The sequence below is a fragment of the Sarcophilus harrisii genome, chromosome 4, assembly GCF_902635505.1.
Source record: "Sarcophilus harrisii chromosome 4, mSarHar1.11, whole genome shotgun sequence".
NCBI classification, from domain to species: Eukaryota; Metazoa; Chordata; class Mammalia; order Dasyuromorphia; family Dasyuridae; genus Sarcophilus; species Sarcophilus harrisii.
Window position 1 is genome coordinate 143934816 of NC_045429.1, and position 22782 is coordinate 143957597.

The 22782-nt window shown below is 33.1% G+C and overlaps 1 protein-coding gene across 1 annotated transcript in view; it reads right to left on the reverse strand.

The window, feature by feature from the left end:
- The window catches only part of UST (uronyl 2-sulfotransferase), a 374901-nt gene that overhangs the window by 214792 nt on the left and 137327 nt on the right, over positions 1–22782 (reverse strand). The window contains exon 2 of the mRNA XM_003769536.4: positions 11511–11554. Within this exon, the coding sequence (XP_003769584.1) occupies positions 11511–11554 (44 nt within the window). The remainder of the gene's footprint in view (positions 1–11510; positions 11555–22782) is intronic.

Consider the following 22782-nt stretch of genomic DNA (forward strand, 5'->3'; position numbering starts at 1 on the left):
TTCCAATATATCCTCCACTCAGCTTCTAAAGTAATTTTCCAAATGTACAAATCTTTCTATGTCATTCATTTCTATAATTCCCTTCTTTTCCCTGACTCCCTAAACTGCAATAGTTCCCTATTACCCAAAGGATCAAATATCAAGTCTTCTGGCATTTCAAACTCTTCATGATACATATGCCATAGTCCACTATATTGACTGACTTGCTTCTTTCATCACCATGCTTTTGCACTGTTGCCATTTACTGAAATTCTCTCTTTCTTTATTGCTACTTCTTAGTTGCCTTCCTTCCTCTTAAGATTCAGTTAATATTTCACCTTCTATAGTAGGTATCTCCCAACCCAGCTGCTTCTAGACTATATAAGAATAAGAATACCATCTTCTCTGTGTATATTTTATACCCTTATGATTATTCTTGTATTATCCTCTCCATTTAAATGTCAGAATCTGGAAGGCAGGATTGTATTTGTTTTCATAGCCTTAGTATCTAGTATAGTGCCTAGCATTGGAGACATTGCAGTTACAATTTAGAATCAAGTCAGGTCATAAATTAACAGCCTTAACAAACTCAGACACAGAAATACAAAACAATACTTATAAGTTATCATGAAGGAAAAATGATCTATATGGAGTAAAAGATAGAATTAGACACTATACTCATACATTGCGGGTTTTTTATAGGAGATGGTAAGAAGATACTTTTCATAATATGCTTACAATTACTACCTGACCAATTGTAGTTAAAATTAAATGTTGATGTTATGGGAATTTGAACTCTAAGTATTTCTATGAGAAGTAAATTTCAGTTTACAAAAGGACTAGGAAGGTCAAGCAAAAGCCAGGAGCAGAATCAAAAATGGAATATCATTCACTTCCTTTCTCCCAGAAAATTAAGTGGTGGGAAAATCTGTGAAAATTGATGCAGTGTCTGCCCAGAGACTATAATATTTCTTCAATCTCCTCTCTTCCCTAGGGCAAATAAATAAGAGGATAGAAAGTTCATAGTAAAGCAAAATAAAAACTGTGATCTTCACTAAAATAAGAGATCCACTGAAAGAAAAATTATTTGCAAAGACTTTTAATGTCAAATTTGTCAGAAATACTAAAACTTTGACAGGATGGAAAGGTGTATGAAAGATATAAAATCCTATGCTTGGATTTAAAATATCAAGAGTATAAATCCATGATGAGAACAATATGAGTAGATAACAGTTTGTGTGAAAAATATCAAGATTTCAATGGAAAGCAAACTCAGTATGAGTGTGCAGTATGATGTGGCAACTAATGATGATGATGCTGGTGATGGTAGTAGTATTTATAAGTGATAGTAATGATAATACCTTTTCATTAACAGAATTTTGGAGTTAGGGAGAAGATAATGCCATTCACCATCAGATTGATCTCAAATACAATATTTCTGAGCACTAGAAGACATTGTAAAAGAGGCACTAACAAATTCTTGGTTATTACTTTAAGATAAGATAGTCAAGCATTGAGTCAAAGGTAGGTATGGATCTTTTATAAAAGCATTATTTCATTTAAAATAATAAAATGTATTAGGGCTCTACTTGACAACCCACTAAGGAAATAGGATCAAACAGTGAAAGTAATGGTAAGAAGTGAAAAATAATGGAGGAGGAAATGAGGAAGTAGTGTTTCTTCATTAAAGCCATGGCCTTCCTTCCCCCAAATATAGAAGCTCCACATGATACATGTCCTCATACTTAAAGGACCTGTGAAAAACCCATTGCCCTATAGCTAGGCTGGCAATGCATCTTTGACTTACGACTCCTCTCTTTAAAAGAGCTGATAATCAGATATGAAGAAAAAAAATCTATAAAGCCTGGTTTATGGAAATAGAGAGCAGAGCAACGGGTACAGCAGAGGACAAAGCCTTTTCACCTGTTTCCACAACTTAATTAAGTTCCTAAAGTCCCCATATTATTTATGAATGTAATTTCAAGGCATGTTCTTCCTCCCTTTAGCAAAATAACATCTTTCTTAATGTAAAGAATCATATAAATCTCATAATTATACACACTGGTTATATAGCTAGACATAAATTTCATATAGCTAAGCCTAGATGGCCCCAAGGCAGTGCCAAAGCTCATCCAATCATTCACTCTAGATCATCAACCTCTCCCCTTATACATAGCTACACTGTTCTAAAACTGTATCAAAACCCCATGATTTTGTCCATTGATTAGCCAACCTTAGCCATAAATAATCAGACTGAGGCTGACTTGCTATGGGAGGCCTACTTGCCTCTGCCTAAAGGAAGTCACAGTCCTTTGTAAGAATGGACAACTCCAATCAAACAGCTTCCATGGGCCTTGTCCAACACCATACATAGATATTTACACCTGTTTACAATAAATATAGTGTATTGTGCCTCACTCCTGACTAGAACTGAGGAATTCATGACATAGACACTTCATGTAAAATTTTAACACAGTAGAATCTAGCCAGGAAGATAAGAGCATTTAAAGTGATACCATATGAATATTGGATGATTACCTTGGAGAAGAAAGACCTTGGCAGGGGGAATATATACTTTAAATATTTAAAAAACTCCACTAAAATCTCATGCTGACCTCTCTCCTTCATGTTATGGGAGTGACCCATGCAAGATCTATACCATCATAATGCAAGCTCCAGCAGTTCCTGCCAAGGTGGAGAGATTCTTCTGAGTATAAGTTTGTCAACAGAACTCATTCCTATCATCTAAGGATCAGTTTCACTAAGCTCAGAGATGCATTTCTAGGCTGGCTATAGGACAATGAATTTTTTTCACAAGTCCTTTAACTACTAAAACATACAGCATGTAGAAGAATTGAATTATTATACCTCAGAGGGAAGACCTAAATAGTACTCAAGGGAGACAGATTTTGATCTGATGTCAGAAAAAACTTTCTAATAGTTAGATCCATCCCTCGTGGTTGGAGGGGTTTCAATGACCATTTGCTGCAATCCATGCTTTATATAGAGATTAAATGAGATGACTTCTGATGTCCCTTCCAATTATACAATCCAATAAATGCCATGTCAGTCTAATTCTTTAATTAACGGCTAAAGGTGATTCCTCTTGTGAATAAGAGACTAGAATAGATAACTTTTAAATTCCTTTCCAACCTAAACGCATAAATTTAATGAAAATATTAGAATCAGAATAAGTAAAAAATAGTTCATTCTATCTGATTTTTGTTATCTTCATCTTGGTAGATGGAATTTCATTATCTAGAGACTCCCCATAGCAATGAAATCATAAAGCCATATTTATAATATTGATTATAACATAAATTACTCTTCTGGTTCCACTTTCTTCATTGTAGATAAGTTCATATACTTTTTTTTTTATAACTCTTTGAAATCATTTCATCATTCCTTACAGCACAATAGTATTTCTGTTATATTTATATACCATAATTTAAAATTGCTATTCTCCCCTTCAATTCCATTCTTTCCCCCATGACACAGGAATGTTTTCATTGTTTTGATACAATTTGTTTTGTTATTTCATTATTTAAAACTATTGTAATGCCAAAGTGCACTTTTAATGGGGTGACCAGTTCCTCCATTTGTCCTATTTCACAATTCTGCCTTAAGGTCATGACCGTCCCCTCTTAATGGTTGAGATAAAGGTGTTATAGACATTCCTTAATGTCATTAGAATATCAGTAACCTCCATCTATGAGGCTATCCCTACCTAGGTCTCTGCATTATGTTATTGTTCTTGTTATTCCATAAAAGGCTTACTGTCCCGATATTCGGTACTAGACTCTTTGAGATGATAGTCTCGTCTAGCCCTGGGATCCATTGGTCCCAGTATTTCTCTCCATTTAATAAACTACTGAATTGGTCTCTAATTTCTCTCTTGCTCAGTTTCTTTTGGCATTACACTATCATCTTGGGGCAGCTAGGTGGCACAGTGGATAGAGCACCAGCCCTTAAGTCAGGAGGAATTGGGTTCAAATGTGGTCTCAGACACTTAACACTTCTTAGCTATGTGATCCTGGGCAAGCCACTTAACCCCAATTGTCTCAGCAAAACAGAAACAAAAACTATCATCTTTTAGATAGAGCATCTGATACTAGCATTGAATATATACACAAACCAAGGAAAGTCAAAACTATAAGCCACTATTCCTAATAAAAATCAATGCAAAAATGGTTAAATAAAATATTAGCAGAGAGGCTTATAAAATGTATCTCAAAGTTCATATACCATAGCTAGGTTGAATTTATGCTAGTCATTGATGGTCTTTCCTAAATATATGAAGAATTAAATGAATAGAACCAGATATGTCAGTACATAAAAATAAGTAAATAAATTTTTAAATGCTTATTTTATTTTTAATTTATGAAATAAACAAGCATTCCATAGTAGAATTAAAAATGAAAAGATGAAACTTCAATTCAATTATGCACAACTTTCTATTCCTTTAAAATAAATGATAAAGTTATCAGGTAACTCTCCCCCACCCACAATGGCTACCATTAAATAAGCAATTGCTCTGTGCTAGGCACTGGGCTAACCACTGAGGATATAAAGAGAGGCAAAACTTACTCACTGCCATCAATGAGCTCACAATTTATTGAGGAACTGAAAATCTAATAATTGTTCCAAAAAAATGTTCAACTAGATAAGAGAAAGAACTCTGAAAACTGTAAAACCTATGATAAATATAATGACCACTCATGTTTCCAAATGACTGATGATGAGGCATACTCTCTACCTTCTGATAGGGAATACAGGATTCAGAGGATAGAATAAGACTAATACATACATACATACATATTTAACTTGGCAAATCAGGGAATTTATTTTGCTTGTCTCTTCATATTTTAATAAATATGAAATTTGTTTTCTGTAGTTGGTAGGTAGGAGAGAAAATAGATTTTTGTTAATTTAAACAAATAATATCTCCCCAATAAAATGTAAATTTTTTGAGATCAGGGACGATTTTCCTTTGTTTTGTTTGTTTGTTTGTTTTTAAAATGCCAAGCATTGTGCTTTACACATGATAGCTACTTAATCAATGCTTAAGTACTAAATAACATGTTCATCTAATGGGCAAATTATTAAGTAGATTTTTTTTTTTATGGGATGGAGGTAAAGGAAACAGAGTCTACAAGGGAATGGGAAGAGGACAAGTAAAATAGCTATTGTATCACCTTATGACACTTAAAGTTCCCTGGTTATGATGTTGCTTACTTAGACATTTAACATTGTTACTTATATATTTGGAGGAAGGAGGGCTGTGGCTTTAAGGGAGAAACACTATCTTCTCATTTCCTTCTCCATTATTTTTCACTTCTTCCCATTATTGTCACTGTTTGATATTCTTTCCTTATTGGGTTGTCAAATTTATTTTAAATAAGGTAATGCTTTTATAAAAGATCCACACCTATCATTGACTCAGTATTTGACTATCTTAAGGACAGCCTTATTTATTTTTTATAATGAACATAAATCTATTCCTACGTCTACTTTTAACTCTTTTTAAAAACTTTACAACATATTCTAAAATAAATGGATTGCACATACTAAAATCATTTTAAATTCTTAACAGTAAATAGTTCTCTAATGTCTTTTAATACTATGATACTTCCAATTATTTAATTTAGAGTTAGTAAGAATGTTGCAGTTTATACTCATAAATAAGAAACTCCCTAAGGCTCCTTGTATGCTTTTATTCCTAATAGGCTCCAGATACTACAAAGATAATATATTCTAGAAAATTGGTGTAATTATGCTAAAGTCATAAGTCATTTAATTTTTCAACATATTTTTGTCATTATCCATCATCATTATGAATTTAAATATCCCTCTATTTGCCTCCATAATTCCATTTTTAAAGTCTTCATAAGTCAAAATTCTATTTTAGGGGGAAAATGAAGCCATGTACCACATACCATAGATAAAGTAATGTTGATTTTCTTGCCTATGGATAATACAATATTTGATACTTTCAACATTCTTTTCCTTTCAAAATTCACACTATCATATCTCTCTTTCCTGATCTCCTCAGATACTTGTGTCTCTCCCATCCAATTACCTTCTATTTATTTTATTTATATAAAAGATATCCACCGCTGCTCAACATGAAGCTTGACATGGTAGATAGAGAGCTGGTTTAGAAGCCAGGAAAAACTGGTTTTAAGTCTTATTCCTAACACATACTGCCTATGTGATCCTGGACAAATCATGCAACCCTTCAGTGTTACAAATAAAACCCTAAGGCTTTAACTTGTGGAAAAGATACTGATTTAAACTGGTAGGAGTTTCCTTATTTCCTTATTTGGCTATATTTTTTTTGTAGCTGTTTCTGCATTTGCTTAGCAGCTATGTTATTGAGTATTGAGAGGGCTGAGGAAGCACATGCTTCATTTCAGGTGATATATCAATTGGAAAATGGTACCAGTGATGTTGGCAACAAGAAAAATATATAATTATGTGACTATAGTAATAAAAAAAATTAAAATTAATCCCTTCTTCCATCATCCTCTTTGTTCTCTTCCAGGTGTTCAGTGCTGCCATGATATTTTCCCCCAAATTCTCCCTGTAGATTAAAAACTACTTAAATTATATTTTAATATAAATTAGTTTCAGAGCTGATTCTGAGTTAGCTTAGTAGACTAGAGTCCTAGGATCTGTTTGGAATAAAGATATATATTTTCAACGTTCTGGGTCATGAGATTATTGTAGCTACTAGTCCCAGTACCTGCCCCAGAAGAACTCTTTTCCAGGGGTTAATTTCTTCTTTTCCTTTTCAGCTAGCTTCACTTCCTTCTTACTCTCAGTTATAAATAAACCAGAATTCATTCTTATTATGCCTTCTCCTATCTAGAATACTATTGCTTAGGTCTCCCTCTACTCAAAGCATAGTTGTAGTGGGTTGAAGATTTTATAATTCTGAAATTTAGCTACAGTGTTTCTTGGAATTTTCATTTTGGAGTCTCTTTCAAGAGGTGAGTGGTGAATTCTTTCAATGGCTATTTTATCCTCTGGTTCTAGGACATCCAGGCAGTTTTCCTTGATGATTTCCTGAAACATCGTTCTAGGCTCTTTTTTTCATCCTGGTGTTCAGGAAGTCTGATAATTCTTAAATAGTCTCTCTTGGATCTATTTTCCAGGTCAGTTGTTTTTCCAATGAAATATTTTACATTTTCTTCTATTTTTTCATTTTTTTTGTTTTGATTGACTGATTCTTGAAGTCTCATTTATTCATTCATTTCCATTTGTTCAATTCTAATTTTTCATGAATTAGTTTCTTCAGTTAGCTTTTTTTAATCTTCTTTTGCATTTGGCCAATTGACCTTTTATATGAAGTGTTTTGCTCATTGAACTTTTCCCCCCCTGTTTTTCAATGAATTTTTTATATGTATTTTGTAAGGAGTTATATGTTTTTTCCATTTCATCAAGTCTACTTTTTAAGGAGTTTTCTTCAGATAATTTCTAGTTTTCCTTTTTCATAGCCTCTTGCAAAAAACCCATTTGCTTTCCCCAATTTCCTTATAACTCTTTTAAGATCCTTTTTGAATTCTTCCAACAGAGCCTTGTGAAATAGAGACCAGCTCATATCACCCTCTGGGGCTTCATCTGGTGTTGATTCGCCTTTAGGATCCTCAGGGTTTCAGGTTTGTTCTTCTCTTTCTCTATAAAAGCTATCTATGGTCAGAGTTCTTTTTGCTTTTTTGCTCATTTTTTAAAAATATTGAGGTCTGTTCTTAAGATAAAGGGGCAACAGTTGCTTTAGTTTGCCCTGGGGTAGTTCTGCAACTTCTGGGGCTGGGTAAGCGAGACCAATCCTGGTTCTTCCAGGACTCAGTGGCTTACATTTTGCCTTTTGTATTTGCTTTTGGATGTCATACAGCAAATCTGCTTAACCATCAGCTTGCAACAAGGACAAAGTAGCCAAAAAGCCTCGGAGTAGATTCTCCAGGGGATAACCATAATGCCCAGGCTCCCTGAGCTTCATTCTGGGCTCAGCAGCCTCTCTCCCTGTCCAACACACCTTTCTTGAAATTCTTTCAAAGTATCTTCTGGAAATTTGTTGTACTCAAAATATTTGTGAGTTCCATCATTCCCAAACCAGTTTAGAGGCTTAATCTGCTGTTAATCTGAGGGAAGCTCAGAGGAGGTCACAGAGAGCCTCATCTACTCTCACAATTTTGGCTCTACTGTGGTTGAAGATTTAAGCATAGAACCTTTGTCTTTTAAAGGTAGAGTATTTTTGACAAGCAAAACAAAGGAAACTGGTTAACCTTGTCATTGTTTATAGATACTACAATGCTAACAAAAGAAAGAGAAAATGGAAACCTGTTTTATTTATATCAAAGTAATATTATTTATAAGAATTTGTATGAATATCTCATTATTACTTTCTAATTACTTTGAAGCACAGAAACTGTTATGAATAATCTTAAACATGCTTTGAGATAATTTTTGTAAATTTCTTTGAACAGCCATATTGAGATATTACATTTTCATATCATAGCTTTTATTAGGAATCCTTATGTGTATAGCTATCTTTCTACTAAAATATAAACTTCAAGAGCTCAAAGACTATTTAAAATTAGTATTTTCCTGTGACCTCCATTAGATCCTCAATGCTGCTTGATGCCATATCTCATTCCCACAAATACTGTTACAAAGCTCATTTTCATAACCTATAAAAATTCTGTTGCTTCTAAAGACAAGCATCTGATGATGCCTTCAATTCCCTACCTCCATTCCTTAAAACCTTTCAGGATCATCATATTTTTCTTCCATTCTGTTTCAGACAAAGAATTATCCTCTCCCCTCTGTAAAGCTAATTCCTCTATGCACAGTGGATAGAGTATTGAGTGGGGATTCAAGGAAATCTGCCTCCAAATCTTGATTCAGTATCTTGTTATTTATGTGACTCTTATGCCACTTAATCTCTCTGAGTTTCAGTTTCCTCATTAGTAAAGGGGGATCTTAAAAAATTCTCCTAACTCATATGGTTATTTTTTTTTTTAGAATTGACTTAATTAACATGCCAAACACTTTGGAAATCTTAAAACATTATATGGATGATAGGTGTTATCATCACCATCATCATCAGTATTAATAATTGTAGTAACAGTAATATCTCTTTCTATTTCTCCCAAGATCTTGTTTCAGCAATTATTGACTTTCTCTGGGGCCTCTTAAAGTTTTCCTCCTATCTTAGATACTTCCGATACTCTTCTAGACCTATTCAAATATCTAATATCTTAATGAAGCATTCCCTTGAAAAATCTCTTCTAATAGTCTTGTTTTCCTTTTCTTTTCTTCATAGTTAGATTTGTAGGAAAGAAGATTTATTTTTGAAGCTTTAATCATTTACCATCTCCTCTTTTCTCATTCCCTCATATCCCCAGCACTTCTGAAAATGTTCACACAAAAGTTTACTTAAGATTTTCTTAATGACAAATTCAATGGTATCTTCTCAGTCCCCATCCTAACTCTGAAAGTAAATGTTCCTCAATGCCCTGTTTTTCTTTCTCTCTTAATGTTCCTGTACATTTCCTATACTGACACTCTCATTACCCTGACTATGGCCATAATCTCCACAAATGATTCCTAAATCTCTTAATCCAAGTGCTGATCAAATATTTGATCTGAGACACATATTTCCAATGGACTATAGGACATCTCCACCTGAACAGATTACCAACATTAAAGTTAACCTTTCTCTCCAAACCTGTTTCTTCATATTCTGGCTTCACCACCACTTTTATTACTGTTAAACCATTCATCTTGTCTCCCATCTTTGAAATTTTGTGATTATATTCTATTTTGCCATTTTTCACATTGCTAAAATATTCCATCACTTTCTAAATTCTGTGGATTGCATGATCATTACATCTCTTCATCGTTTCTCTTCTGTCTACTGTAATAACATCATGGTCTATTTCTCATATATTTATTATATATACTTATTCTCATATATTCATTATATACATACATTTACATAAACACTTCATATAATTGAATTATTCTGTAGCAGTCATAACTTACTGCACTGGAAGCTCTATGAGTTCTATGTAAACTTTTAAGCACTATATAAATATTTTTATTATTGTTTTACTGTTATTATTACTTGACAATTGCTGTCTAAAAATGGAAAGGCAATAGTGCTGCTTATAATCTGGCCTAATCTAAATGAGAATATTCACTTCATTCCAATTTTAAGGTTGCGTATAAGTAATATATAAAAGCAAGGAGAACCCAAGTATCTGAGCCAATCTTCCTAAACCGAATTATATTTTGCTTGTAGAGAGGCAGTGATGTAAAGGATAGACGGCTAATCTTACAACCAAGAAGACCTGGGTTCAGTTTTAGCCTCTGATAATAAGGTTAATGAATGATGGTAAATCATTTAAACACTCTAGGCACCTCTCTAAGGTTATAAGTTGCAGAGATAATGTGAATCTGAATGGGTTTTCTCATCTGGGAATCCTCATACCAATGAGATCACTTATAGCACCTATACCACAGGTTTAGTTCCTATCTCCTATTATGGCTATAAAGTTAAGTATGCTGATAGGAGAGAGAGAGAGGGAAAAAATAACAGGTAAAACTTGATTGTGGCAGAGTAGTACAGTTATTAGGTGTCTGGTTACCTGGGTAAACTTCCCCGCATATCTATTTTTATTTTCTCATGTGTTTGGTTTATCCCTAGGGAAAGTGTTTATGTGTGCTGTATGCTCCTTGCTGTCTTAAGCAATGAAAACATTAAAGGGTTGGGCAATGATGATTTTTTTCATAAGGTCAGCTTTAAAAAATACAATCAAAATCTATCTCTATATTCTCTGACATGTTGGTGTCAGAAATTGTGGGACTCTGACAGATATCTATTATCTTGTACCTCCTCCAGCTCTTTTCATGGTGTCCTTCACAGAACATGTATTTAATGATTTTTGTAAAATTGAATCCCAACACTGAACTGCTCATATACGTTGGTCTTTATAGTTTGTTGCTCACATAGCACAGACATCAATTTACACGGTTTAAAAATTTAGAGGAAAGAATCATAGTGATATTGATCCGGTCCAAAAGATTGATTCTGGCATACCGAATAAATAAATGGAATTACACCCTTGTTCAACACAAAGGTAAAACAAAAGCAGAGCCTTATAAATGGAAAAGAAGCAGTGAGATTACAAGTTAGCTTATAAGAAGCCATAAAACATACCCAATCAGTGTAGCATTCTCAATCTGCAACTTAAAACCCCTTTTTTTCCCAATTTATTATTATGATTACCAGATAAGTGTTTATTTCCTCAAAATGACAATAAACAAAAGATAATCAAAAGAATAATTTTCTACCCTTAACTTTTGTTCTGTGAAAAAAATATAAAAAAGAAAAAATGTTTACATTGATTTGCTTTAGCTTGACAACAAGCTAAATGACATTTTCTGAGATAATGAATACATGTTCATGCACTCATATATCAAAGAACAAAGTTAGATTTTCATACTCTCCATAAATACCCTACCTTGCTAGGGAATGGTCCATGGTCATCCAAATAAGTGGAATTACCTAAGGAAAAAAGAAAAGTAGGAAATGAGAGAATTGTTATTTACTTATAATAATTATATTAATTACATCACTGACTGATATCCTAATCTAGTGCCTCATTGTGGAACTCAATTTAACTCAAATTCTCAAAATTCTAGGAGATTTTATATTATAAATTATGATCAGAACTGCAAAGCTAGAAAGATATATGCCCAGTTAATCAATAAACAATTATTAAGGACTTACTATGTTCCAGATGCCATGTTAAGCACCAGATAGACTATTTGTCTATTGTCTTTCACTAGTAATGGATTTATTACCTGCTGAGGACCAGCATGCTAGACCAGTTAATTACAAGAAAGCTGACCATCAATGGACCTTTTTTTTTTGGTTATTATAGCAATAATTCATGATTGTAAAACTGCTCTATTGATTACATAGAGATTTTGTCACAATGACCTTGTTAGATAGTCGATGATTCCAGAGGAGGAAACTGAGGCTGAAAGAATTTGAAATTCCTTGTCCATAGCAAAATATACATATACTTTAATATTGTTAGTTAAAAGAAAACTAATACTTTAAAGTAATTTATTTTTAGTAAAAAATGTAAAATGAAGTAAATAATTAACAGCTGCATTCATCAGAAAGAATTTTGGTTCACATTATATTTCTTGACTTATAGTTTTAATGGCTTATAAATATGGTACATATAAAAAGCAGAGTTTATGTTAAATTCCTATGGCATAGATGTCAGATCATGAACAATGAATTGCAATATTAGGTAAGAAGACTTTTAAAGAAGAAATCAAAAGAGACTTCATTAGTAGATTTCCTATTGTTTAAGGTCACTTTCCTTTCGCATCAATTCCTTTCAAATCACCACCATTTCTCCCCATCAATTAAGCAACTGATAAATTCACTCCTTTGTCCCCGGGAATTTTCTCTCTTCATTACAGAGAAAAGTTCTGTTTGCTTTCACTCTGAGAAGTTGTTCTCATTATTTGGAGTTATTACTTATTATTGCAAAAAAACTAGATTATTCCAGAATATTATCAGTCATTTGTAACAGTGCCCTAAAGTGAAAATATCACTTAGAAATACAGTATTATGTGAAATTTCCTAGCTTAATTAGTGCTTTAAAGAAGGGGCTATAATTGTGATTAAGGTTATTTATAGCTTTAAATCTATGACTTACACTACAAATTTGGGCACTACATATTTGATGTAGTAAGATATGAACTGATGCAAATAGAATCATTGCATTTCAAATCTCGGAGAAACATTATGGAAAATACTGTCTCTGGAGGTAAAAAATTTATGTGTAAATCCCACTTCTGACAGCAGGTCACCAAACCTTTCTGCTTTTCAGTTTCCTTTTCTGTAAAATGAGCAGATTAGACTAAATGGTGACTGAGATTCCTTCCTCTTCTGGAGTTATGACCCTGTAATTTAGTTCAACTCTCAGCTTTGTATATAAGAGGAAGCTGAGGCTTAGAGTAAGAAGGTGACTTTCTGACAGTACACTGCTACTCAGAGTAAAGGCTAGAAGACAGAGATCTATTCATTATGTAATACTGCTTTTTTATAAGGGATGCTATATATTTATGATCTAAGTTTACCAATGATTTGAAGATGGAAACTAATCTAAGTACATCTCAAGGCTATAAACACTAATAATATAATGATATAATATAATACAGTATGGTATAATATAACACTACATAAAATAATCTAATGTAAAGTAATATTGAACATGTAAAGGAATGTGCAGAGAAGACAATTAAGGAATAAGAAGCAATTACTCAATCCTCAGAAGGAGTTAGCTTTTGCCAGAAGAGGAAAAAAGAGAGGAAAAAAGCTTCTTTCTTTGTATTAAGAAGTTGGAATACAAAGAAAGAAGCTTCATCAGTTCAGTTTTATCTAGGAGAGGGAAGGTAGACAAATATTAGTAACAAGGATTTCAGATCCTTTTTTGTTTTATATTTATTCATTGCCTTGTCTAATCACTTTCACTTTTTATTTGGATTTTACATAATAATAAACTATTTAATATTGACAATAATGAGCATTAATATAATATAAGTCAATGAATTAAACAACTTGGGATGGACATAGAGGCTAAATGATTCTGCATTTATATTTTTAAAATACAATATATTTTAAAATGGCAATGAGGTTTATATCTTTAAAATACTTAACAAAAAAGCATAATTCTGAAAACATTCTTCAAATGATTATGGTAAGAATTAATATATACATCCCAGCCCTTAAAAATACAAAATATTTCCATTTCCTTATCAATCTAACAAAATCTCGTAAGATTTAAGGTTGCAAAGGGCTTTAGCAATTATCTAAACTCATTCACTTGTTTTAGGAAAACTGAGATCACAAGTGTTGAAATGGATTGCTCATAGACACAGTGAACTGAAATTCAAATCTAAGAATTGAAACCTCAGATTCCATACTTTTTCTACGGTCCCACATTCTCTTGAGTGAAAGATGAAATTTTATTTGTTTTGTTTCCTATTATATAACACTCCTTTTTTTTTTAATAAGGGGGATTATATATTTATAATCCGAGTTTACAGATGATTTGAAGATGGAAGCTAATCTAAGTACATCTGAATCTATATTCTCAGAATAGAAGAGGAAGGGGACAAGCTTCTATTAAGAGACTACTATGTATCAAAAAAGTTGATTTTTTTTATCTAAATAGAAATTTAGATTTGCTTTGATATCTTTACCTTGGAGCAGCTAAGTGGTATCATAATGCATGGAGTATCAGGCCTGGAGTCAGGAAGATTTGTCTTCCCGAGTTCAAATATGGCCTCAGTCATGTACCAGCAGTGTGACCCTGGGCAAGTCACTTAATCCTGTTTACTTCAGTTCCTTCATCTGTAAAATGAGCTAGAAAATGAAATGGCAAAACCACTCCAGTATTTTCCAAGAAAAACCCAACTGGGGTCACAAAGAGTCAGACACAACTGAAAAATGATTGAAATTATTAACCCATTTAATCTTCACAACTGTGGGAAGTAGGTGCTATCCTTGCCATCATTTTGCAGATGAAGAAACTGGGTTAGGTAGTGGTTACATGACTTGCTTGTAGTTACACACTTACTACGTGTTTGATTCTGGGTTTCTACTCAGTCTTCCAGACCCCAGGCCCAGCATGATATCCATTGTGCCATCTAACTGAGATCTTCCAGTGAGGAAACTCTTTTTATCAATGCACCTGAGCACATTTTCTGAAACTTATCATATTAGAGAATTGCTTTTAGCATTGAGTAGTTAACTAGTCTACAAAGGATTAAAGTTGCTATTAGATACTCCAACATGATTCTAAAGTCAACTCTTTACCCACAGTGCCTGGTCACTTCTCTCTTTTAAATATAGAATGGAATTTCTATTTAGTGCCAGGAATTTAGTGCCAATGCCTTAAAGGAACACTGAGGTGGTATAGTGGATGGAGCACCAGGTCTATAATCAGGAAGACTTTCCTTCCTCTATGTGACCCTGGAAAAATCATCTAATCCTGTTTGCCTCAGTTTTCTCATTTGTCAAATGTGCCAGAAAAGGAAATGGCAAACCACTTTAGTATCCTTTCTAAGAAAACTCTAAATGAGGTAATAAAGAACTAAAAGGACTGAAGAGCAACAATGACTTAAAAAGGTTATCTACAAGGTTAGTGTTTCATGCTAATTGCACCAACAATAATGCCTTACAAGTTGGTTCTAAGGGACCAATGTCATTGTTTGAGTGCCCTTGTCTTCCCTGACTCATGACTGCCCAGGGTGTTTCACAAGATTGAGAACTGTCTAGTACTGTGCCACATGGAAAACAATTGACAAAGGGAGCTTTCAGTTCATTCAAGAGAGTTCAGAAGGTCCTTAGACAAGTCATGTCTTTTTATTTTCAGAAAATACACAGCTTACAGGAGCTCTGACAGAGAGAGAGTGCTCAAAAAAAACCTCAGCAATTTTTTCTGCCAAAAGAACAGGGCAGAACGTAGATCATCTGTCATGACATCATCTTATATGCTGTACTTAACTGACCTAGTATGGGAATCACAGAAACATCTAGAAATAAGCTGGAAAGAACCACAGCAATCAGTCATGAGCATCTTAAACATTTTTGGATCATGGATCTTTTGGCAGTCTGGTGAAGCCTATGGACTCCCTACTCATAAAGTTTTTGAATACATGAAATAAATAATAGGATTACAAAGAAAAGCAATTTATATTGAAATAAAATTAGCAGCATATTAAAAAATGATTCATAGTCCCAGGTTCAGGCCCTCTGATCTGACCCAATCCACCCATTTTATATTTGAGGAAATAAACCTATAAAGAGGAAATTACTTGAGAAAAAAATCTTTTATAACTCTGTTAAGCTTCACCAAAAATATGTAGATTATCAATGAACCACATGTGTTTCCCAAAAATCCATGATTTCACCCATGTGGCCATCTCTACACACAACTCATCCTCCAGGTGTATGACCCTTTGCTAAAGTCTAGAGAAACCAGAGATTTACTGGTTTTCCTCCAGTATAGTGGAACAGTACCAAAAAGGAGTATTTCTTGAGCCAGGAAGCCATCTACTTTGTGGGCCATATGGAGTAAGGAGAGGTGACTTCCAGCTTTTTTTTTTTTTTTTTTAAAGACTGTCACTTAGAGCACTCTTTTTCTATGATAGAAAGATTATAAACTCCATGAGCACACATCACAATGCTGAGATATAGTGCTAGCTATTATTACTCCCATTTTGCAGCTAGTGTCAGGATACTACCCCAGAACAATCAAATTAAATCTTCTTTTATGATTATTATGAATACAAAATTCAAGTCACTGTCAAAAGTTCAAATGATGGAAGATACTGGTTTGAGTCATATACAATAAGCTAGTTAAGAGATTCTAATACTTTAATTATAGTTATATGGCATGGAATGAGTCAAGTAACTTCTCTGAATATCAGTTTTCTCATTTGTAAAAGGGAATAATAATCATAGCACATTCTTTATCAGATTGCTATTAGAATCAAAGGAGATAATGTATGTAAATTGTGATGTAAATGTTGCCTATTATCATTTTATGAAAATAAATCCTCCTTTCTGGTTAAAAAAAAAAGTGAAACAAAAGATCTCATCTTAATTATGCCCTGACTCCATTAGAATGACTCATATGTGCCCTGCCAATGAATGAGCTTGTTTAATGAAAATTCTAAAGAATTTCAAGAGAACTGGAAGTACATTAAATCTGTCCCTTCAGTGCAATCTCTGAGGAAATGATGAAAAGAAGGGGAGAAAGTTTAGGCTAGATCACTAGTCTATCTCATTTATGGCTCTTGATTCTTGGGAGTTTTGCAGAAAATGGGATAGTTCTCTCCCCTTAAATCCATATCTTTTATCCAGAAGCTCTAGTTTTCCTAGCCTTTTTTCTTAAGAATAATTTTCAGACACCACCATGCAAAGAGTATAAGAAGACTTTGGGAACTCTAATGCACTCTATTCTATTTGATTCTCCAATATTTTATAAATATTAAGAGTAAAAAAGTGACCTCTGCTCATCATCTTACTATTTTCTCTTTAACTAATCATAGTGCCTGTATAAAAATGGTGAAGTCACTTTTCAGATTGAAAAAAGAATCAACAAATAGGTTTTCTGCATATTCTTTGTGTGCATACTAAAAAAAAAGAAATGAAAACTTTCTGGACAATCTCCCAGCCTAAGACACACTGATCTCACTCAGTATTAGAACTCTTTTTCAGGTTGTATAGGAATGAAGGAAGGAAGCAAGGGACAGATAGAGGATGGAAAAAAAACAAGCCTTTAAGGAAAGTTATTGTTTGTTAGATATAGTTAGGAATCGAACAAAGGCTGACCATCCTCCAACCTTCTACAAAATGGAGGCTCCAGAAGGCTCACCAATGGAAGAAAAGGGAAGAGACTTGAGAAAAGATATTCTCAAGACCAGAGATTAAGCAAAATTTCTAAGTGTGGTGAGGATTCCTCCTATAAAGACAAGAAAGGGTATTATTATTATTATACAATATGACAAAAAAAACAAAACCCTGATGACATAAATATTTGAGTCAAGAGGGGGAGCTAAATAGGTAAAGAAACACATTGCTAACTAATGTGATAAGGAAAAGTATGACTTTAAAAAAAAAATGATCATTTTCATACATTCTAGACCAAAACATGTCCCTCTACTGTAAGAGGAAATCAGGAAAAGAGATCTGAAAAAATTAAGTTTAATTCACTGAGATGCCACTAATGGGTCAGTTTTATATAGATAGTAATCTCATCTGGCAGTTTCCCTCAACTCTTTGATATGCTGTAGTCTTCAGAACTCAAAGGACTGAATAAGAAGAGGAGAATTAATGACTTGCATATTATAATTACTAAGTATTATTATTTCTATTTCTGTTAAAATGATACCTAAAAATGCATATATTTTCCCTCAAAAACTTGGACTGATTTAGCAAGGTGCATAACCACATTGGACCATGAAGAATTATTTGTTTTTGTTTTTGTAGTCTAACAGGATCACAAAGGAATTTACTTTTGTTTGAATCAGTCCCTAAAGAATAAAAATACTCTAAACTTAATTTCCCTTATGAAGAGTATAAAATACATTATCAAAGAATTTGCTTCCATAGTAAGCAGACTTTCCTTAAATATGCATACTAATTACAATTGCTTTTTAAAAAATCAGCTGATTCAATAACTCCAAAAATATAATTACAAGTAATTGGCATTGTTTGTTTATCTGATATCATAGCTAGTCTCCCTCCTGATTTCCAGTCTTGCACCACCAATTATCTACCAGATATTTCATGGTCCACAGATACTTCCTACAATTTAACATTTTAAATACAGAACTCATTATCTTTCTTCCTTAAACCCATCTCTCTTCCAAACTTTTCTTTTTTCTGTGGAGGATACCATTATCTCTTCAGAAGCTCAAATGGAGAGAACTAGAATTAGCCTTGACTCTTCTCTCCTTCAGTTTACATATACAACCAATTGCCACATCTTATAAAATTTCTAATTCTACAAGTCTTGAGTCCATTACTTTCTCACTGCTCAAAAGTTACTCCTTTAGTTTTTAGGCCTTCATTAACTCTAATCTGGATTAATTGCAATTCCTTCTTTATAATCAATAATTCACAACTGCTAAAGTGATTTTCTTTAATAAAAAAGCTAACTATATCACTCTTTTACTCAGCAAAGTAGAATGTTTCACTGATACCCAAAGATTTAAGTTTAAACCCACCTTTCCTGCCTCATCATGTATTACTCCACTTGCCTTTCTCTACATTCCAGACAAACTGGACTTCCTATTGTTCTTTACACAAAATACACAAAATACTCCATCTTCTTCCTGCATGTCTTTGCTTTGGTCCAAAATTGGAATGTGTTTGTTTCTTACCATATAGAATTAATTGTTTACTTTAGGAATCAATTCTAGTGCCTATCCGAAGGCTTTCCTGGTCTCCCTACCTTTTCCTACCTACCCTGCCTTATCCACCAAGATGAGTATGTCTTCCCTCCCAAAACTGCCTTATATTAATTTTGCTTATATTTTTCATAAAATTGTCATCTTTGATAGAATGTAAACATTAATAGGACAAGATTATTTCATTATTGTTTGTATATCCTTGGAAAACTGCACATGATAAATGCCTTTTGATTGATTGATTTATTAAATATTTTATATCATCTAATTATATTAGGAAATCATTCTTTTCTAAAATGCCTATGAGAAAGTATAAGTTGATCATTTTTTCTAAAATCAGTGCGTATGATAAGGCATAATTTCAACATTGTATACACTGGGAATCATAGGATTGTATTGTCCTTGCCAAAAATATTATGCTGATTTTCCACTTTCTAGAACTATGGGTTGCTTTTTTTTCTAAGTGGCAACATTGCTCACACACTAGCTTTTCTTAACAATGAGGAGTTTATATGCCATAATGAAATGTCTTTAAAAATGCCCATTCGTTGTAATTAATGCAGCCAAAAAAATTGGGTATTAAAATAAAATTGTCTGTGAAACCTTACTTTATTTTCAAGAAGATAATTATTCTCTAATAAATTAAAATAACGAACCTTTGCTATCTTGCCAATTCAAAAATATAGTACAAAATTTCAATGTTTACCTAACAAATTAAAAAGCAAAAATGTTAAATATTAAAAATCATCTCTATTCCTAAAAATTCCTTAAAAAAAAGAGTAAACTAGACAATAAACATAAATTACTCAACCCAGAATCAATTATAATTTTGATAAAGACTTTCTCCTTTTAATGTGTTTTTTGAGGTTGCAAATTATATAATATAATTTGTGCTATACCATTCATTTTCCATTAAAATCATCTAAATGTATATTTTCAAGTATGAATAAGAAGTATAGACTTACTTCAGTATTGGAAAGGACTTTAAAGATCACCAAGTCCAATTCCGTCATTTCAGTAATAAAGAAATAGAGGTTCTGAGGACTTCCTCATAGTCACACAGTCAATTAATTAGGTGAGGGATTCAACCAGAATGAATTTTTGAGCTAACTGACACTTATTCTTTTAAGTACCAAAACTTTTATATTTTCTTTTAACTATTTCTGAGGAGAATACATTATAGGATGTATTGATTGCACATCTTTAAAATTCAATTCAAAGGCCACTTTTTCCATTAAGGCCTGCACACTCAAAGGAACTTTCCTTGGTACATGACACTTTGTTATACCTTTCCCTCTACACAGGTTCATCTCATTTCATAGTAATTTGTGCATATATAGACAATCCTCTCTTTTATTAGTAACTCTATGAGGACCAGCATCTTGTTTCTAACCTCATGGACCCCCACATTTCTAGCACTATTTGCTTCATATGGTATTCAGTGAATATTAAAGTAAAATTGCCCTGACTTTCTAAACACTGGAGTTAAGTATGTGTTGAAGGCTCAAAGTAAGTTTTTATGAATACCAGTAACTGTATTGGAATGTGAACCCTCAGGGACTTTTGAGAAATACATGGGGACCATTTCTTAGGTGAAACAGTCCCACTCTACCTTGCTTTTACAATTTATTAGTCTCTTTGCTGTTACTTCTGTGTGTGACAGTTACCCTTATCCAAATTAAAATCAGAGATTCTCAAGTTAAAAAGCAAAAAGGATTTATTACGATCTCAGGAGAAGGGGTAACTCCCAATAGACAAGGTATTGTCATTATAGGAGTGCAAAGCATAAACTGCAAACACAGGATTATACAGATCCTAACCTGGAAGCTCCCATTCCCTTCTGATCTTTTTTCCCATTGGCTGGGACAGCCCAGGTTTACATCCTAAAGTGGAAATCTACCCAGAGACTAAAATTTACCCAGAGACAAAGAATACTAGTCAATGACACAATCTTTACCATATTAGGAACTTAATGTTACTTGTGGCAAAAAGAACAGGAGGGAGATAGGTGTTTAAGATAAGTGAACACCTAAGACTTTTGGCTATAGCACAAATAACAAGTTAAAATTAGGATATAGGTCGAGGCCACATTCTTATGAGAGATCTTCATTCAATTAATTATATTCATTTCTCAATGCTGTTAACTATTAAGAGAAAATCACAATTGAATCCCATCAAATTTTATAATTTTGTGATTCTGTGAAATTAGCATATAACAAACATAGTCAACAAATTCTGATTCTATGGTCTCATTAAAGGTTGTTTTTTTTTTTTTTTAAATATGAACAATCAATCAATCAACAAGCATTTATTAAGTGCCAATTATATAAAATGTAAAGCAAAACTTTTAAAAAGTAGTAATTACTATAGAATTGGTCCAGGAATTTTTTATTGGTTGTATTGTATAAACTTAGAGAATAATGTGTCAAAGAGAGAAAGAGGTGTTGTAATAGTGCTATCAGACTTTTTATTTCATCCTGTTTGATTTTTACAGTTATCCAAAGGGAATTTTCTAGCCCTTCTTTCCCCTCAACGCAATTTTAACACTGTTTGTCCAGCTGTTACTGGTTTTTAAAAAGGCATTCTTATCAGCTGTCAAGCCAGTGCTCTATTTGTATTCAACTAGTTCAAAACCAGTGAAGTTGTTTTTAATGAAATAATTTTTATTATTTTCCAGTTGCACAAAAATAGATGATAGAGAAAACTATCAGCAAAAAAATTTTCAATACAGTATGAGACAGGTAAAATTTAAGAGAGGACAGGGTGGTGGAAAGGAAAGAAGGAAAGAAGGAAATAAATATTTATTAAGCACTTCCTGTTTATGGGAGAAGGAATGGCAAACAATTGTGGTATCCTTACTAAGAAAACTCTAAATGGGGTCAAAATATGTGGGATGCAGCTGAAATGATCAAATCATAGCAATAAACACTTATTATGTATCAGGAACGGTGCTAAGAGCTTTACAAATATTATCTCATTTTATCCTCATGATAACTTGACAGAGATGGGAAAAAAAAATTATTCCCATTTTACATATGAGGAAAGTAAATTCCTCAGAATTTACTGAGGACAGAAATTAAGTGACTGGTCTAGGGGCACCTAGTTAGTAAATGCCTTAGCAGGATTTGAATATAGTCTTCTTGAATCCAGGTCTCTGTGTGTGCTCTGTCCAAAGGAATATAAATTTTGATCACTTATACTTTGCAAGGTATCATGGAGTTTAGGGATTAGATTTTTTTTCTTTACTATTTATTCTATCACTTTTTAAAAATTGGGACAAGTAACTCATCTCATGTGGTTTTCATTTAGGATTTTTTTGAAATATAGCTCTGAAAACTAGGCTTTGATAAAGGCCATTGTGATTCAAATGGAACTATTTAACTTTAAACCCAAATCACTCTGTTTTTTACTGATTGACCAATAATAGGTCCCAGACCAAGTTTATTGTTTGTGTTTGATGATTCAGAGGGTAAATAATAACTGTTATCTTTTCAAGCCAGAAACTCTAAAGGTCTTCCCCTCCCAGACTGATTCTTTTGGAAACTGGGACAATTTTTGTCTTAATTCTTATCCAGCCTTTTGTTACGAAATGGACTTGCCTTAGACTGAAGCAAGACTGAGACCTGGGAAAGATTCTAGCTTAAAAAGGGTCAAAATCTCCTACTGTATCCGGGGCCATCACCATTCATCCAGATCTATGTCTTGCCACTGGACTCTGATGATTCTGGAAGAGAGAGTGAAGTTTATGACTTTGTACAACTCTGCCTCACTTAAATCCACTTCACT